Source organism: Bos grunniens, chromosome 18 (genome assembly GCF_055505025.1).
Source record: "Bos grunniens cultivar Pamir isolate PY7600 chromosome 18, Bosgru_T2T1.0, whole genome shotgun sequence".
NCBI classification, from domain to species: domain Eukaryota; kingdom Metazoa; phylum Chordata; class Mammalia; order Artiodactyla; family Bovidae; genus Bos; species Bos grunniens.
The window spans coordinates 39,775,453-39,791,873 of record NC_141182.1 but is presented as its reverse complement, the minus strand read 5'-3'; the positions used below and the strand labels follow the sequence as shown (position 1 = coordinate 39,791,873).

The 16,421-nt window shown below is 43.6% G+C and overlaps 1 protein-coding gene across 16 annotated transcripts; it reads right to left on the bottom strand.

The window, feature by feature from the left end:
- Window positions 1-1,721: 1,721 nt before the first annotated feature.
- ZNF23 (zinc finger protein 23) lies at window positions 1,722-16,215 on the bottom strand. Of its 16 annotated transcripts, none has more exons than XM_086351612.1 (6): window positions 16,175-16,215; window positions 15,660-15,776; window positions 10,647-10,780; window positions 8,171-8,347; window positions 7,394-7,507; window positions 1,722-4,010 (listed from the first exon to the last, which is right to left on the bottom strand). In XM_086351612.1, the coding sequence occupies exons 4-6, from the start codon at window positions 8,202-8,204 to the stop codon at window positions 2,212-2,214; spliced, it is 1,947 nt and encodes a 648-aa protein (XP_086207738.1). In that variant the 5' UTR covers window positions 8,205-8,347; window positions 10,647-10,780; window positions 15,660-15,776; window positions 16,175-16,215; the 3' UTR covers window positions 1,722-2,211. The 16 variants fall into 16 exon arrangements, with proteins under 16 accessions (XP_086207738.1, XP_086207740.1, XP_086207736.1 ...); XM_086351614.1 differs by having other exon boundaries at window positions 8,171-8,297; XM_086351610.1 differs by having other exon boundaries at window positions 10,716-10,780.
- Window positions 16,216-16,421: the final 206 nt, after the last annotated feature.

Below are 16,421 nucleotides of genomic sequence, written 5' to 3'. Positions count from 1 at the left end.
CCGACCAGATGTCACAGAAGCCCTGCCTCCACCCATTGCACACACCCTCCCTCCCTGATTGGGCCTCTGCTCACCAGGCTTCCCAGACCTGCTGGATGCCCTGAAGCAGCCATGTTTTCTTCTGAGCCTCAGTTTTCCCTCCTGATCTGGACAGAGCAGGATCAGGTATTCTCTGTGGTCCCTTCCAGTGTGACAGGCCTGGGCAGAAGGGTGCCCTGTGCTGCAGGGATGGACCATGCTTACCTGGACTGAGAGAGACACTTGATTTAATCCTGACCCTTCCAGGCTCATGGCTCCTATTGAGAAAAGAAGTGCTTTTGCGAGGTCTCCAGTGCCATGGCTCTTCTTAGTCTCTGGAAGGCCTCGACTGGACCCAGGCAGCTTCTTCACTGGAGTAGTGAACATCGAGGCGACAGGGTGTCAGGACTTCTGGGCCATAGAGGCCACATGACTTCATGAGACTGCAGTTATCTGCTTTCTTCACCCCTGTATCCTTGGGATCTAAGCAGGGGACTTGCCATGGATAGTAACAAAGCTACAGAGAGGGAGAAAACTCTCAGGAGCCGTCTGGGTGAGATGGGCCTTACGCCCTAGGTCCAGCCCCAAACCTGCAGATCAATAACCTTGAGACCCAGAGGCCAAGTTCACACAGGATTTGGGGGCAGATCTGGAAGATAGGTTCTGTCCTCAGTGATTTTCAGCCTTCCTAGAGTCCCTGCCTTGGTCCTGCCACAGCAGAGACAGTGCTAAGACTCTACCTGGAGCCAGGACTGCAGGACTTCCTGTCCCCATCTCCCCTGTCACATCCAGAGACTAGCTAGAGAATATTCATGACCTAGGTGGGGTGGGGTGAGCCACGGCCTTCTACCCTCTTCTCTGGCCTGGGTAATGGGACACATTAGCTAGCCACTGATTTGCTGAGTGACCAGGGGCAGTGGCATCTGTCTCTGGTTTTCAGTGTTTCTGTAAATAAATGAAGAACTTGGATCCTATGGCCTGGGGCACTTCTGGGTCTGTATGGTCTAGATCTGCCCAGAGGACGAGGCAGATGATTGGGTGAAGGACTATGCTCTCCCGTGTCCGGGGGCCTCCAGGGTCTGCCTCCACCCATGTGCAGCTTCCAGAAGCTGGAGTCGGGTGGGGAGGGGTCACTTACACAGTGGTCCTGGACATTCTGCTGAGGTGCTACACCATGTGGTTCCTCTGAGATACACAAGACAGTACTCCCAGAAAACACTGGTCTTCTGAGCTACAAAGTGCAGGAGCAGCTATGGGGTAAGTGGAGCTGTGGGGCATATGGTGTGTCTGAGAGTCTGTGTTCATCTTGATGTGGGACAGAGGTTTGAGGGCTTACTATGTGTGACTGTATGCTTTTAATATTTACTCCTTAGAGTACTCCTGAGACTGAACATCTTCCTTTATTAGTCACTTTTATATCTTTTTTAAAAGCTGCCTGCTATTGTTGTTTGCTGGGTTTTAGAATTTCTCTTAACTGTAAGATCTCTTTGTATATTACATACATGTTAATAACACAAATTTTACAAATGTATTCCCACTTTTGGTGCTTTATCTTTTATTTGGAATTATTCAAAATGGAAGCATAAAGATTCCATTTTGAAAAGCCAATTTATCAGTATTTTCCCTCGTGGTTGGTGTCTAGCTTTCATCTGATGCTTAGAAAGGTTTTCTCCATTCCATGAAAATAAAAAGATTTACTCATATTTTTCCTTTAACGAAAGCTTTATTGTTATACCTCTTTACAAACTGATGCATGCTTGTTGTCAAAAATTAAAGGGCAATTAATTTAGGTAAGTAGTTAAAGAGTTTTTCTAAGAAGAAGGTATTGCTGTCTTCCATTTATTTAACTTCCTTTCTGTGGCCCTCAGTGGAGATCTGTAAGTTCTCCACATAAGTCGTACATAATAAGTTTATATCCGGAAAATTGACTCTTCTTGATGCTGTTGGCAATGGAATATTTTCCTTCATTGTATTTTCTATTGGTTGTTGGTATAAACCAAACTATTTATTTTTGGATGTTATTTGAAAACTGGTCATCATTCTTGATTTAAAATTGAGTAAAATGAAAAAGATTTGTTTCCTTATGAAGACTCGGCCATATTAATTTCCCTTTCAGAGTTTTCCACCATGGTGAATCTGAGGACACTTGATCCAGTTCAGCATTAATGCCGACAATTTTATACATCCCTTTCATTAGGACTTTTCTTCACTGTGGATGCTCTGATGCTGACTAAGTTGGAAGCTAAACCTGAAGGCTTTCCCACACACATTACACACAAAGGGTTTCTTCCAAGTATGAACTGTCTGATGTATAATACAGTCAGAACTATAGCTGAAGCCTTTGCCACACTCCACACATCTGAAGGGTTTCTCCCCAGTGTGGCTTCTTTGATGCCGAATTAAATGAGCATTAACATGGAAGGCTTTTCCACACTCCTTACACTGAAAGGGTTTCTCTCCAGTATGGATTCTCTGATGCACAATATAGTCAGAACTACAGCTGAATGCTTTCTCACATTCCATACATTTGAAAGGTTTTTCCCCAGTGTGTATTCTCTGATGCCTAGTTAGTTTTGCATTGATGCTAAAGGCTTTCCCACATTCCTTACATTGGTAGGGCTTTTCTCCAGTGTGGATTCGGTGATGATCGAGTAGGTTTCTTTTAGAAGTAAAGCATTTCCCACACTCATTACATTCAAATGGTTTCTCCCCAGTGTGAATCCTCTGATGCTGCATTAATTTTGCATTAACGTTGAAGGCCTTTCCACACTCATTACACTCATAGGGCTTCTCCCCGGTGTGGGTTCTCAGATGCTGCCGAAGCTGGGAGTTACATCTGAAGGTTTTGCCACATTCTTTACACTCATAGGGTTTCTCACCCGTGTGGATTCTCTGGTGCTGGATTAATTTCCCTTTGACGCCAAAGGCTTTTCCACATTCAGTACACTCATAGGGTTTCTCCCCTGTGTGAATTCTTTGATGCTGAATGAGTTTTGCATTACTACTAAAGGCCTTTCCACACTCCTTACACTGAAAGGGCCTCTCTCCAGTGTGGATGTTCTGATGCTGCCTAAGCTGGGAACTGCACCTGAAGCCTCTCCCACACTCAGTACATTCATAAGGTTTCTCTCCAGTGTGGATCCGCTGATGTTGAATTAATTTTGCATTAACATTGAAAGCTTTCCCACAGTCATTACACTCATAAGGTTTCTCTCCAGTGTGGATTCTCTGATGTATGATATATGCAGAACTGCAGCTAAAGCTGCTCCCACACTCCTTGCACTGATAGGGCCTCTCTCCTGTATGGATTCTCTGATGCCTACTTAGACTCCCATTAACACTGAAGGCTTTTCCACACACCTTACACTGATACGGCTTCTCCCCACTGTGGATTGTCTGATGTGTAATATAATGGGAACTGTAACTGAAGCTTTTACCACACTCTACACATTTGAAGGGCTTCTCCCCACTGTGAAGTCTTTGATGCCAAATTAATTTTGCATTGATGCTAAAGGCTTTGCCACAATCCTTATACTCATGGGGCTTCTCCCCAGTGTAGCTATCTTGACCCTGATTAAGTTGAGAATTACAGCTAAAGTTTTCCATTAATTCTTCACATTTAAAAGGTCTTTCCCCAGAATTAATTATTTCCTGTTGAATAAGTTTTGTGTCAAAGCTGAAGGCTTTCTCCAGTCCTGTACACTCAGGGGGCTGCTCTCCAGTGGAGATGATATGACACTGATTCAAATTTGGACTCTGACTAAAAAAACACTCCTCCATGGGGCTAGTACTGTCTTTGACCATCTTGTCAATGACATTGCTGTTTTCTTTCTTCACACTTCCTACTGAGTGGACATCCTGCTGTTTCTCTAGAATATAGGTTTCTGAAAAGTCTGTTTCCTTAAAAGAGTTCCTCTGAAGTTCGTATGATATATTATATTTTTCTTCATACATTTCTTCTGTCAAATTATTGTTAGTCTGGATATCAATATCTAATATAAAAAACAAAACATAAAATATCATGTAAGAACCATGTTAAAAAAAAGAAAAAGAACTGTGACAGAATACATGATCAAAGTAATCGAGAGGGCTCTTTAAAATCATCAGATTGGGCCAAAGAATCTAAAGCTGGAATAATATGTAGCTATTTAAAAAAATGAAATAAACCCATGTGTGCTGATGTGAAAAGATGTCAGATACATTTCTTACTGGAGAAACAACTTGAGATATGGTATGTAAAATATCTTCCATTTGTGCACAGAAAGTAAAAAGGGCCGACATACGTCTATCTGAATATGCCTAGGAGTCTACTGCAGGAATACACAAGAAACTGAGCAAACTGGCACAGGAATTTTGGGAACCTTCCCCACTGCTTCCACTTTATGCACTTTTTGTACTGTTTTGAGCATGTGCAAATATTACAAATAGTAAAGTAATGATTTTAAAAGATCACCAGTCTCTAAACCAATAGCCAATAACAAGAAGGTTAAGAGTAACAGCAGTGAGACAAAATTCTAGGTCCTATCTGCCAGATCAAGATTCCTTCTATCACATCATATTTTACTACACTTTGCAGTTTCTGTTAATAAAAATGGAAACTGCTTAAGAAGGAAAAGGCACAGAATCCAACATGTGGCAACAAGGGATGGCAAGTATTGACAGCACTAGGAAGCAAGTGGGAATGAATTTTGTTTGTTTTCTTAGAACTGAATTTCTAGGCTTTCCAAACTTTCTCCTTTAACTTCTTTTTCTGTACTTGTGAATGGCTCTGTTCAGGCCCATTTGATCCCTTTGACCCAACCTCTTCCCACCCATACCAGAACACTGCTGCATTCACCTTGTCTTTCCTCATACCTCCTACAATCCTAAAATTGGTCACTCTCCAACATTCTTTCTGTCATCTTGTTAGTTCTTCTATAATCCCCGCAGTTCTAGTAGAACTAATGATCTCTATACTTATTCTCAAATTTCTCAAAATTGGCCCCAAAATGTTGCCTCTATTTTTTCATGTCTCATCTCTTCTCAATCACATGTAATAAGCCCCATACCCCAGTATTTCATTATAATACCAAGATGATAATGCGAAACAGTAATCCCAAGTCATCTTTCTCTTCCTGCAGGACATGGGTTCAGTCCCTTGTCTGGGAAGATTTCACATGCCATGGGGCAACTAAGCCTGCATGCTGCAACTACTGAAGCCCGCAAGCCCAGAGCCCATGCTCCACAATAAAAAGTAGCCTCTGCTTGCCACAAGTAGCAAACACCCACATGAAGCAACAAAAGACCAAGTGCAGAGATAAATTAATTAATTAAAAAAGAAATCAACTCTGCTGACATAGGTCTTGTGCCCTATGATTTCCCCTTCTGCCTGCCTAGAACCCATTTGGTTCCTTATCCCAATTAACCTACATACACTGATGAGATGAATGTTTCTATCCTCTGCTGACATCATGATGGGTTGTTCAAAGACTTCAGGACTGTGGGCTGCCTACAGAATGAAATCTAGACTTCTCTGACTGAGAATCTCCACAACATCACTGACTTCCCCCTCTGTTTGGTCAAACACTTTAAACTCTCCATTTCATTTCCAAAATATGTCTTCCTTTGTCAGTAAACATCTGGTTGTACAATCACAAGGAACAAAAATCCAATAAAACCATCTTTAAAAAAAAAAAAAAAGATTTATCAAAAGGATGCAAGAGTATCTTGTGGACCCCAAAGACAGGAATTAAAGCTGGGCCTCATGAGAAATAGGAAATCACCTGGCAGCTACTCTGTGTGAGCCCATGAGAACCTCATTACTTCAAAAGAGAATCTTGGCCCTGCCCCAAACTAACTGAATGACAACCTGCACATCTGCAAATGCCCAGGTGATGCATTCATTCTTCTTTTGAGAAATGCCAAACTGATAGCAGTACTTCCTCCCACCTTACTTCCTACAGCTTATTATATACAGCTTTCTGCTAAAATACATTCAGTTCAGTTTAGTCGCTCAGTCGTGTCTGACTCTTTGTGACCCCATGAATTGCAGCACGCCAGGCCTCCCTGTCCATCACCAACTCCTGGAGTTTACCCACACTCATGTCCATCGAGTCAGTGATGCCATCCAGCCATCTCATCCTCTTCGTCCCCTTCTCCTCCTGTCCCCAATCCCTCCCAGCATCAGGGTCTTTTCCAATGAGTCAACCCTTCGCATGAGGTGGCCAAAGTATTAGAGTTTCAGCTTCAGCATCAGTCCTTCCAATGAACACCCAGGACTGATCTCCTTTAGGATGGACTGGTTGGATCTCCCTGCAGTCCAAGGGACTCTCAAGAGTCTTCTCCAACACCACAGTTCAAAAGCATCAATTCTTCAGCCCTCAGCTTTCTCACAGTCCAACTCTCACATCCATACATGACCACTGGAAAAACCATAGCCTTAACTAGACAGACCTTTGTTGGCAAAGTAATGTCTCTACTTTTGAATATGCTATCTAGGTTGGTCATAACTTTCCTTCCAAGGAGTAAGCGTCTTTTAATTTCATGGCTGCAATCACCATCTGCAGAGATTTTGGAGCCCCAAAAAATAGTCTGACACTGTTTCCCCATCTATTTCCCATGAAGTGATTGGACCAGATGCCATGATCTTACTTTTCTGAATGTTGAGCTTTAAGCCAACTTGAAGCTCACTTAAGCTTAAGCATCTTAAGCCACTCTCCTCTTTCACTTTCATCAAGAGGCTTTTTAGTTCCTCTTCACTTTCTGCCGTAAGGGTGGTGTCATCTGCATATCTGAGGTTATTGATATTTATAATGAAACCAAATTTAACATACACTATAAGTTAGGCGCTTGGTACATGTTCTCTTTTTATCACCAAGCCACAACCCACAGGACTATTACCTCATTTTATAATTATTACTCCATTTTCAAGAGTGAGAATACTATTAGAGAAGGCAAATTACTGACCTGCTCAAAGTCACACAACTATGAAGTAGCACAGTTAGGACTGGATCTGAGAAAGTCTACTCCAAAGCCTAGGTTAAAAGACTTAATTCTGTATCCTTCATATTAAGTGGATAGTGCACAGGAAATAGCAAGGACCCAAAGAAGTACTGAATCCATTCCTTTTGTTTCAGATAGAATAACAAAATTAGGATTGAAAAGAATTAGAATGAAGCATTCAAAAAAAGATCTGTTCTTGGAATTACAAAGAAATAGCGAACTACAAAAACAGAAAGGTCTCAAATGTTCCTATCTCTAGAAATCAAAATTTATTTAAATGTTACTCTGTACATCTGGCCAATAAACATGGCATGCTTCTATGTTGCTGAAGTTGACTTTCTTCCTAAAGGGTTAAACTACTTTCCAGCATAAGGGCAATATGTGCCTCCCTTACCAGTCCAGAGGCCCTGGGGGCCTGTGCCTGCTGCAGAGGCCAGTGGAGATGGGCCCTCCAGCTCACCTCCTCCCTCCAGTTGTGAGATCACAGCAGGTTTGAGAAGGGGAAATCCTGTTTCAGGGAAAGGAAAAAGGAAAGGCAGGTGAATAATCTCTCACAGCTGATTTCTTAAACCTCTTCTCAGATTGTGTCAGTAATGGGGAGAGAAGGAACAAGCCCTAGGGTGGTCCTGTGTCTAAGAACTATGGGAAAGGGGTGGGGTGTATGGGTAGGAAGGTGTATGTGTAGGGTGGGGTGGGAGGCAGAAGCTTGAGAAGATGTGGGAGGATTTGGGCAGGGCCAGACTGAGACACTTCATGCAGGGCAAATAAAGACATTCTGCCTAAAGGGACAGATACCATTTTTTGACCATGGCCTAAATAATATTCCAAGTACACTGATATTCCTAGAAAGACTCAAGAGATGCAGTATGGGTAGGGGGAACCTGAAGGTAATACCGCAGAACAGGAAGCTACTTTTTTTCCTCTCTGTATCCAGAACAGCCTATAGGGTGAATCAAGAGTGCATGCCAGTCCCAGCAGAGTCCTATATTGGCCCCAAAAGGGCTTAGGGTTCATCCTTCCCAGCAACCCCTGGGTCTAGGGGATTAGGAATCAGCTCCTGAGGTTCCTACTCCGTAAAGGATTACCAGAAGCCCCCTTGCAACCAGTAAAGGGAAAGGAAGCCAGGAAACCCTAATAAGCAGTCTGAGCCCCGGGGAGAGAAAGTGCTTACCCAGGGAAGCCATATTGCCATAATTCTCCAGCATCACATCCCTGTACAGGGCCCTCTGTGCAGTGGACAGGCCATCCCACTCCGTCTGGGTAAAGTACACAGCCACGTCCTCGAAGGTCACCGACTTCTGAAACAACAGGTTCCTGCTGCCCTACGGCCAATTCCATGGCTCATGCCCTAGGTGAGGGGCAGAGGGCAGTATGAGGGCTTGAAGAGGCGCTTGTGGAGAGCACAGAGGTAATAGGGGAAAATATTTACAAAAAATACCTGGAAAGTAAGGCATGGCATATCTGGCTTACAGCAGAGAAACCTCATGCCATATTTCATACTTACAAAAGATGACATTAAGTTGAAATGAAAGAAAACAAATTCGCATGACTGAGTTCTCCCAATGCAATTGCTTTCTTTCAGTTAAGGTACCATGCCCCTCGCTGGCAGCAGCAGCACTGGACCCACCCATAGGCTCAACACTCTGGCCTTGAGGTCTTGCCTTCTGCGCCCAGCTTACCACACCTCACCCTCACCCTCAAGCCAGCTCCAAAGCACATCCATGGCTTCTATCCCATCCACCCCCCACCTGCCACAGATTCCTATCATGTTCCCTCTATAAGAGGATACACAGCCTCTGCTCCAGCACCTCCAGCAGAGGAAGCTCAGTGTTGCCCAGATCAGCTGGGTGGTGTGGGGGTGGACAGTAGGGAAGAGGAGGCTGCCCATTCTGCTTCCAAATGGGTTTCACTGAAAGCCTGTTTTCTGTTACCCTCTCCCATTCAAGCCTCGTCCTGTCCAACTTCACCCAAGACTTCACTGTCTCTCCAAGGAGGTTTGGGAAAGAATAAAGGTCACCATCTTTTCAGTTACTCCTCTGCATCACTCCACACTCAGCACAGACTCCTTCCTCAGCCTTCTGAAACACCTTTGGGACACACTGGCAGCGATCTGCCTCTCAACTATTCTCTACCAGGATGTGTCTTGTTCAATTGTACTGGCCTTCAACCCATCAACCATTGTAGTCCAACCTGTAAGCATTTCTGTGAGTCACTCATTGTGTGACCTGGATAAGTCAAATAACTTCGCAGTACAAAATGAAATGCCCTCAACACCAGCCACCACCCACTTTATCCCACAACCAGTGCTTCTTCCTGAATTCAAATCTCAGCTGGTGTCTCCCACCATAATCCGCATAAAAAAGAAACCTGGTGATTCATTCCTGGCTCCTCCCTCCTTTACCCCACCCCAATCCTTTGACTCACTGTCCTAGAGATTTATATGTTAAGCATTACCTGAATTATGTTAAGCATCCTCCTCTTTAGCAACCAGTTGTCTTAATGAAGCCTACCTCACCTAGACTGACGGGATTTTTTCTGAAATGGTCACTCTCCTTTCAAATCTCCCCTCAAAACTATTCCCTATATAGCCATAAGAAATCTGAATACATTATGGTCCCACATGTGACACAGGGCTGAACAGTAAAGAGTCATGCAATGACTGTGTGACTGTGGACATGTCACTTCGATCCCCTTTGCCTTTTGTTTCTTTTGTGGCAGAATGAACACAACACAGTGCCTATCTCCCAGAGCTGCAGTCAGGACTGAGTGATCCACGTAAAGTGCTTACTATGGTGGCTGCAGTATAGTAAGCTTCAAATGGTGTAACTAGAGTCACTGTGACTATGATTATTCCCAAATTATGTGAAGAGTTGACTCACTGGAAAAGACCCTGATGCTGGGAGGGATTGGGGGCAGGAAAAGAAGGGGATGACAGAGGATGAGATGGTGGGATGGCATCACCGACTCAATGCACATGAGTTTGGGTGAACTCCAGAAGTTGGTGATGGACAGGGAGGCCTGGTGTGCTGTGCATCATGAGGTCACAAAGAGTCGGACACAACTGAGTGACTGAACTGAACTGAACTGGTAGTCCATGGAGGTCCATGGATGAACATCAAGGGGTCCATGAAATCCCTGAAATTGTATGGAAAATTGTGTTTGCTTGTTATTCTGGGGGAGAGTATCCATAGCTCTTAACAGAGAACTAAACTTTGACCACTGCACCCCAAGCCCTGAAAGCCTCTCCAGGACACAGTGAGACATCCCACCCCACAGTATATCCTTTCTTTTTTACTTCACTTGACCCCACTCTCATCTTCTGCTTGCCCTGGAATTATAGGCGTAACCATTATGTGGATCTGGTCCTGCTGTCCCTCTTTATCTATATTCCCCTTCCTGGAATCCTAGACCTCTGCTATTTTCCTCCATTCACAGGCAGCTTCCACTTCTCTTATTCACCAGAGCCCTCTGCCGGTAGAGCAAGACAAACCGCTGTGCAGAACACTATACCTCTGCCTTCCCCTCACTCGTGTCTTTCCTTTCCTGGTCTCTGGACCCCATCCCTCCACATCACCCCTCTTTCCACAAGCTCCAGCCCAGCAGGCGGAAGCATGGAGGCCCCCTCCAGCTTTCACAGCAAGGCTCACCGGCTTCCCTTCTCAGTTTTCTTCAATGTGAAACTGCTCAGAGGAACAGATGAAGGACCCACAGCTCACCTCGGGCCAGGATGTCAGGAGCATGGCTGCCATCACCTGATCTCCCTCTCAGAGGAGGACTGGAGCTGAGGGAAAACAGGGGAACAAGTACAAGACAAGTCACCCCCACCAGGAACCATACAGACCCCCACAGAAGGTTTGAGACACAGGGGAGCCAACATCCAGACAGACGTGTGAGCAGAAGCTACCAGCCATGGTAAGAAAGGAGTGATCTGTTCAATGGTTCTGTGCCCAGGGTCCTCCCAGCCATGATATCGATGCTCACTGCCAGAACTCTGGGATTTTTACAGTTCTGACATATACTGTACACATAAAAGTGTGTACATAAAATGGAGGTAGAGCCTGAAGAATACTAAAACAAACTCATGTAGCAACAGTTCAAATCAAGCGACAGAACATTCCCAAGGTCTTGGGCTTATTTGTCTTTCTCTAAATAAGCTTCCCCTTCTATTTTACAGAGAAGCCAAGATAGAGAGGCTGCAGCCCCCATACAGAGGCCTGAGTCAGGCCCCAGGGAGGCAGTTCATGGAGAAAGGTACAGCCGCTCTCTCCCATGTGCCTGTTCCCCAATACAGTTGAGAGCCCTCAAGAGTACTGATATCTCTGTACAGATCTTGGAAGTTAGGCTCCTGCGAGGCCCAGCATTACAATGAGGATGCTGGGCTGCAAGTGAGATACCAGGCTGGCTCCTCATACCTTCCAGGCTTCTGATGGCAAAGAAGCCAAGGCCTCAGCTGCCTGAGAGAGGGAGTCACTATACTATCCAGGGTCCCATGACGTAGCACTCCTTGTTCATTATATTCCAAATGAAAGGAGTGATCTGTTCAATGGTTCTGTGCCCAGGGGTCCTCCCAGCCATGACATCGATGCTCACTGCCAGGAACTCTGGGATTTTTACAATTCTGACATACACTGTACACACAAACATGGACTGGTTATTTCCTGATTTTTACTGATTCCAAAGTCAGTCTTGAGATGTTATATTTTCTTAAAATATCCATGTCTTTCAGAATTTAAACAAGTGTAGGATTATGGGAAACACTGGCTTGTGATTTTTTTTTTTTTTCCCACTTTTTTCCATATCTGAAGCTTCTCTTCTTTTCCTATTTCTTTTGATATATGTGTTCTCGAGACCTTTTAGCTTTAGTTAATGTTATGGACTGAGTGTCTCCCCTCAAGATTTGAATGTTGAAGCCTTAATTTCCAATGTGACTATATTTGGAGACAGGACTCATGAAGACGTAATGAGGTTAAACGAGGTCATAATCTGATAGGACCAGTGCCCTAAGAAGAGGAAGAGACTCCAGAGCGCTCTGTCTCTGCCATGTAAGGACACAAGTGAGAAGCAGCCATCTGTAACGAAAAAGAATCCTTACCAAGAATCAAATTATCTAGTACCTTGATCTTGGACTTCTAGCCTTCAAAATTAAGAGAAATCACTTTGTTGTTTAAGCAAACAGTGTATGGTGTTTTGTTATAGCAACCCAGGCAGACTAAAAACATTAGGCTGAATTGTGGTTTATCTATGTTAACTTTGTTTTATTTTTAAACAACCAGCTTTTTAATTTTGAACACCACTTCCTTTTCTACTTTTTAATTAAGCTCTGCTTTTTTTTAATTAATTAATTCATTTTAACTGCAGGATAATCACAATATTGTGTTGGTTTTTGCCATATATCGACATGAATGCATGGGGGCACAAATGTCCCCCTAAGCTCTGCTTTGTAAAATTTGTTTCTCTAGCTCTGTAAGAGATACCTTATGCACCTTACCAAGTCCTCTTGTCCACTCTTAATCCAGTTCCAGAGGCTCTGACCGGCTTTGCACAAGTACAACCTACCAATGCTTCCTCAAGGGTCTATACCACACATGGTAGTGGCTCCTGCCCTGGGGCTTCTCTGTCCTGTGTGCAGACATCTGCACACATCCACTGGGTCCTGAAGGACAGGGGAGTTAAAATCTGTGATGCCACCCTTGACCAACAGCAGATAGAGGTCACTGGATAAACATTTTCCCCTTTAGTCTCCCAGGTGGGCAGCCATGAGACTCCAAGGCTCTTCAAAGACCCTGTAAGTCAGAGCACCACTCTCCCATTGAGAGACCAGTCTGGCGACGCGTCCTTGTGTTGGTCCCGCCTTCTCTGTTTCATTGCCCTTGTCTTTAACTCTGTCCCAGGACTAAACTTCCAAATAAACAGCCTGCCCACAAGCCTCTGTCCAATGTTCTGCTTTTAGGGAATGCTAAACTACAAAAGGTTCTACCAATTTTATTACATAACGTTTTCTCCATAACCCATGATTACTTTTACCTAATTGTTTAGAGACCCAGTAAAGACTGAACTCTCACAAAACTCTGAGTCCTTATATATCATGGGCAAATCCTTTCAAATCTTTAAAAAATGAATAATTCTAACACTTTTAAACTGTAGCAGATACCAGCAAAATAAGTTAGTAGTAGTTTATTAACAGGACATCATGACTAAGAGGGAACATCCCATGAATGCAAGTAAAGTTCAATACTGGCATACAGGTTATACTTTTCACATTAATAAATCAAAGAAATAAAAACATACTCTCCATCTCAGTGGATGTCAAACATGTTTGATAAAATTCAACATTCACGCCTAAATTTTAAAACTAATACCCTAGGGAACCTCTCATATGTAGGTGATATACATACAAAATTATTCATTATCAGCAGTATTTTAGTAACAAAATAATTGGAAACACCTTACATGTCCACTGAGAATACATGAACAAGCAGTGTTAGGGAAATTAAATAGTCTTGTTTAGGCTTCAGAGACAACAGAGCAGGCCTCTGATCTCGCTTCTGACCTACCTGCACACTGCCCTGACTACTGCTATGGGTGCCAGCCATACCTGCTCTGAGTGTCAGAAGAGAAACACAATAGATAGATAGGGAGCAGATCTTGGAAACTGTTAAGTCCCTGGAGGAGGTCTGGCCAAACACTCCCAGACTTAGCAACATTCCAAGATTTGCAGAACAAAGCAAACAGCATTGTAAAAAAATTAACATCACTACCAGTGCTGCAGTTTTGCTCAGATTGACAATGATATCAGTTTGCTTCCTGGATCATAAAGGAGAACCCAAACTGCAATCTTTGAAGTCTCACCCATGCAGAGGATGTCCTGCCTGGGACCTTTTCCCAATTGGGACTCCAGATGTGCTGTGACACAGGACTTCTCAGTGCTGTTTGAGTCTGGATGTTGGTCAAAACCCAATTTGGTGATGTATCCTCTGCTGTTTCTCTTTTCTTTTAATGTTAGTATATTAAAAGTAAGCTATATAATTCTCTAATATTGCTATTGTTTACTTGTATGTAACAAGTGGCTTATTTTGTTAACAAATCCTTTGACCCTGAGATGAAGCGAAGACTTTCAGCAAAACAAGCTGTCATACTATTTTTACAATGGAACATCATCCAGTAGCAAAAATGAATGACTCAGCAACACACACAATCTGGATGAATTTAGGATCATAATACTGAGTTAGGTAAGTCTCAGAAGACTTGCCCAGAAGACTTACAGACACCATGACACTACCTTCATAAAACTCAAAAACAAACAGAATTAATCACATTATTTACAGAAACAAATATATGTGATAAAATTATTTTTTAAAATAGGTAAGGGAATGATGGATTTCCCTAGTGGTTCAGTGGTAAAAAATCTGCCTGCAATGCAGGATCGGATTCGATCCCTGTGTCAGGAAGATCCCTTGAAGAAGGTAATGGCAACCCACTCCAGTATTCTTGCCTGGGAAATCCTATGGACAGAGGAGCCTGAAGGGCTACTGTCCTTGGGGCTGCAAAAGAGTCAGACATGACTCTTAGCAACTAAACAACAACAGCAAAGGCTATGATTAACACAAAATTCAAGAGAGTACCTCTAGAGGACAGAAAGTGGGAGCTGGAGTGGAGAGGAGCATACGAACACATGCAGCCATATTGGTAATGTTCTCCTTTTTATTGAAGTGTTTCATGGGTGCTCACATCACTACTATGCTTCATAAATGCCATGCTAGATCAATCTTCTGAATACATGAATTACATTTAAAATATATACTTATCTATATGATATGAAATACTTTTTAACGTGCAAAAGGTACTGTGCTATCTTTTGTATAAAACAAAAAGGAACTGTAAGAAAATATATGTATATATGTATATCTGGTGATTTGTGCAAAAAGAAATAAAAGGAAAAACCAGAAACTAAGGAGAATGGGTGCCTCAGGTGTGGATTGGAAGTCGGTGAAAGCAACTCAGGGAATGAAAACAGGGTAGAAGGAAACCTGGGGTGTAGAAGTAGAAGGGGTGACAGGAAATGACACCTGAGTGTGTCTTTTTGTTCTTTCTAACCATAGTACTGCTTTGCATATCAAAATACACACACACACACACACATACATATACACACATACATATATTAAAAAAAAAAAATCAGCGATGGGATGGGGGTGACAACTTCCAAAAACTAAAAACAACAGCAAGTGAGCCTAACCATACCACAACATAACTGCACTGAAGCAGTAATGGGAAGTGATGGCTCTGAAAAATAATATTTTAACTAAATACTGTAAGGCTAAAAAGACCTGTACCCAAAGGTTTCTTGAGGTTGTATGATTTTTAAATTTATTTCCATTCTTCCCTATTTGGCAGTTAAAACCTAAGACCACAAATTTTCCTTTGAATACACTACAAACCACATTCCAAAAGCTTTTCAAATATATATATATGTGTGTGTGTGTGTCTTCATTACTACTTTACATTTTTAGTAAACATGCTTTCCTGAGGGTATAAATGAGCAATTCAACAACTGTTTTATGGGTATTCTAGGACTGAGAAAATCAGTATATTCCACATTGTAAAAATCATTCCCAGGTCATCGTCATCCCACAGCCCCAGAGACGTTGGGGCCAGGTTACCTTTTAGAACTAACATCGCTCCAGAAGACAGTGCCCTCCAAAATCCGGGCTTCTTCCGCTCTCGGGTGCCCTGGAGGGGCTTGGCTTTTTCTGTTCCCCCACTGACCTCGATTCACCCTGTTAGGAAGTAAGGCACATAAAGCTTATACTTGAAACGCATACAGATAAAAGCCCCTGCACTAACCCAACACGTCAAAAGACTCGTGATACTATTTTAGGCCTCTTCACCTCTGCGAATATTCCACCCTCTGGCCGCTCCAACACAAGCTCCCAAAAGGCCAGTAGCATCTTCTCCAAAGTGCTAATTGCTCGAGGATTCGCGGCTGTGACAATAACCCAGACTTCGCCTTCTACCCGACGGAACGTAATCGGCTACTAAATCTAAAGTAGGCGCGAAGAGGAGCGGAAGAAGCCCACAGACACAGGAGATCCACCTCAACGGAGATTGGAGCATCACAACCGCAACCAGAGGTTTTGACCAGGCACCGCCCCCGCCTCCCGCAGCCCACACTCACCTCCGAAGCTGGCCGCTCCACGGCGCGGCCGGAAGTACGTCACTAGACCGCGGCCGAGTCTCTCTAGCAGCAGCATCGCTCCTTCTCGGATGTGCTCTGCCTCCGCCCCCTGCAGCGGAATCCCGGGTACTCTAGCCTGACTTCCTTCTCCCGGCTGCGGATCTATCTAATAGAGAAAGCAGTGCTCCTCGAGGTGGGATAGGGAAGGCAAGAATGAGGCGAGCGATGGACCCAAACCAGGGGCTGG

Bases quoted from the DNA above. Each gene is read 5' to 3' on its own strand.
- ZNF23 (XM_086351607.1), bottom strand. From the start codon at position 10,748: ATGGCAGCCATGCTCCTGACATCCTGGCCCGAG. The intron at 8,298-10,715 runs GTGAGCTGTGGG...CTGTTGTTTCAG, and splicing joins TCCTGACATCCTGGCCCGAG to AAGTCGGTGACCTTCGAGGA. The intron at 7,508-8,170 runs GTAAGCACTTTC...TCCCTGAAACAG, and splicing joins TGGCAATATGGCTTCCCTGG to GATTTCCCCTTCTCAAACCT.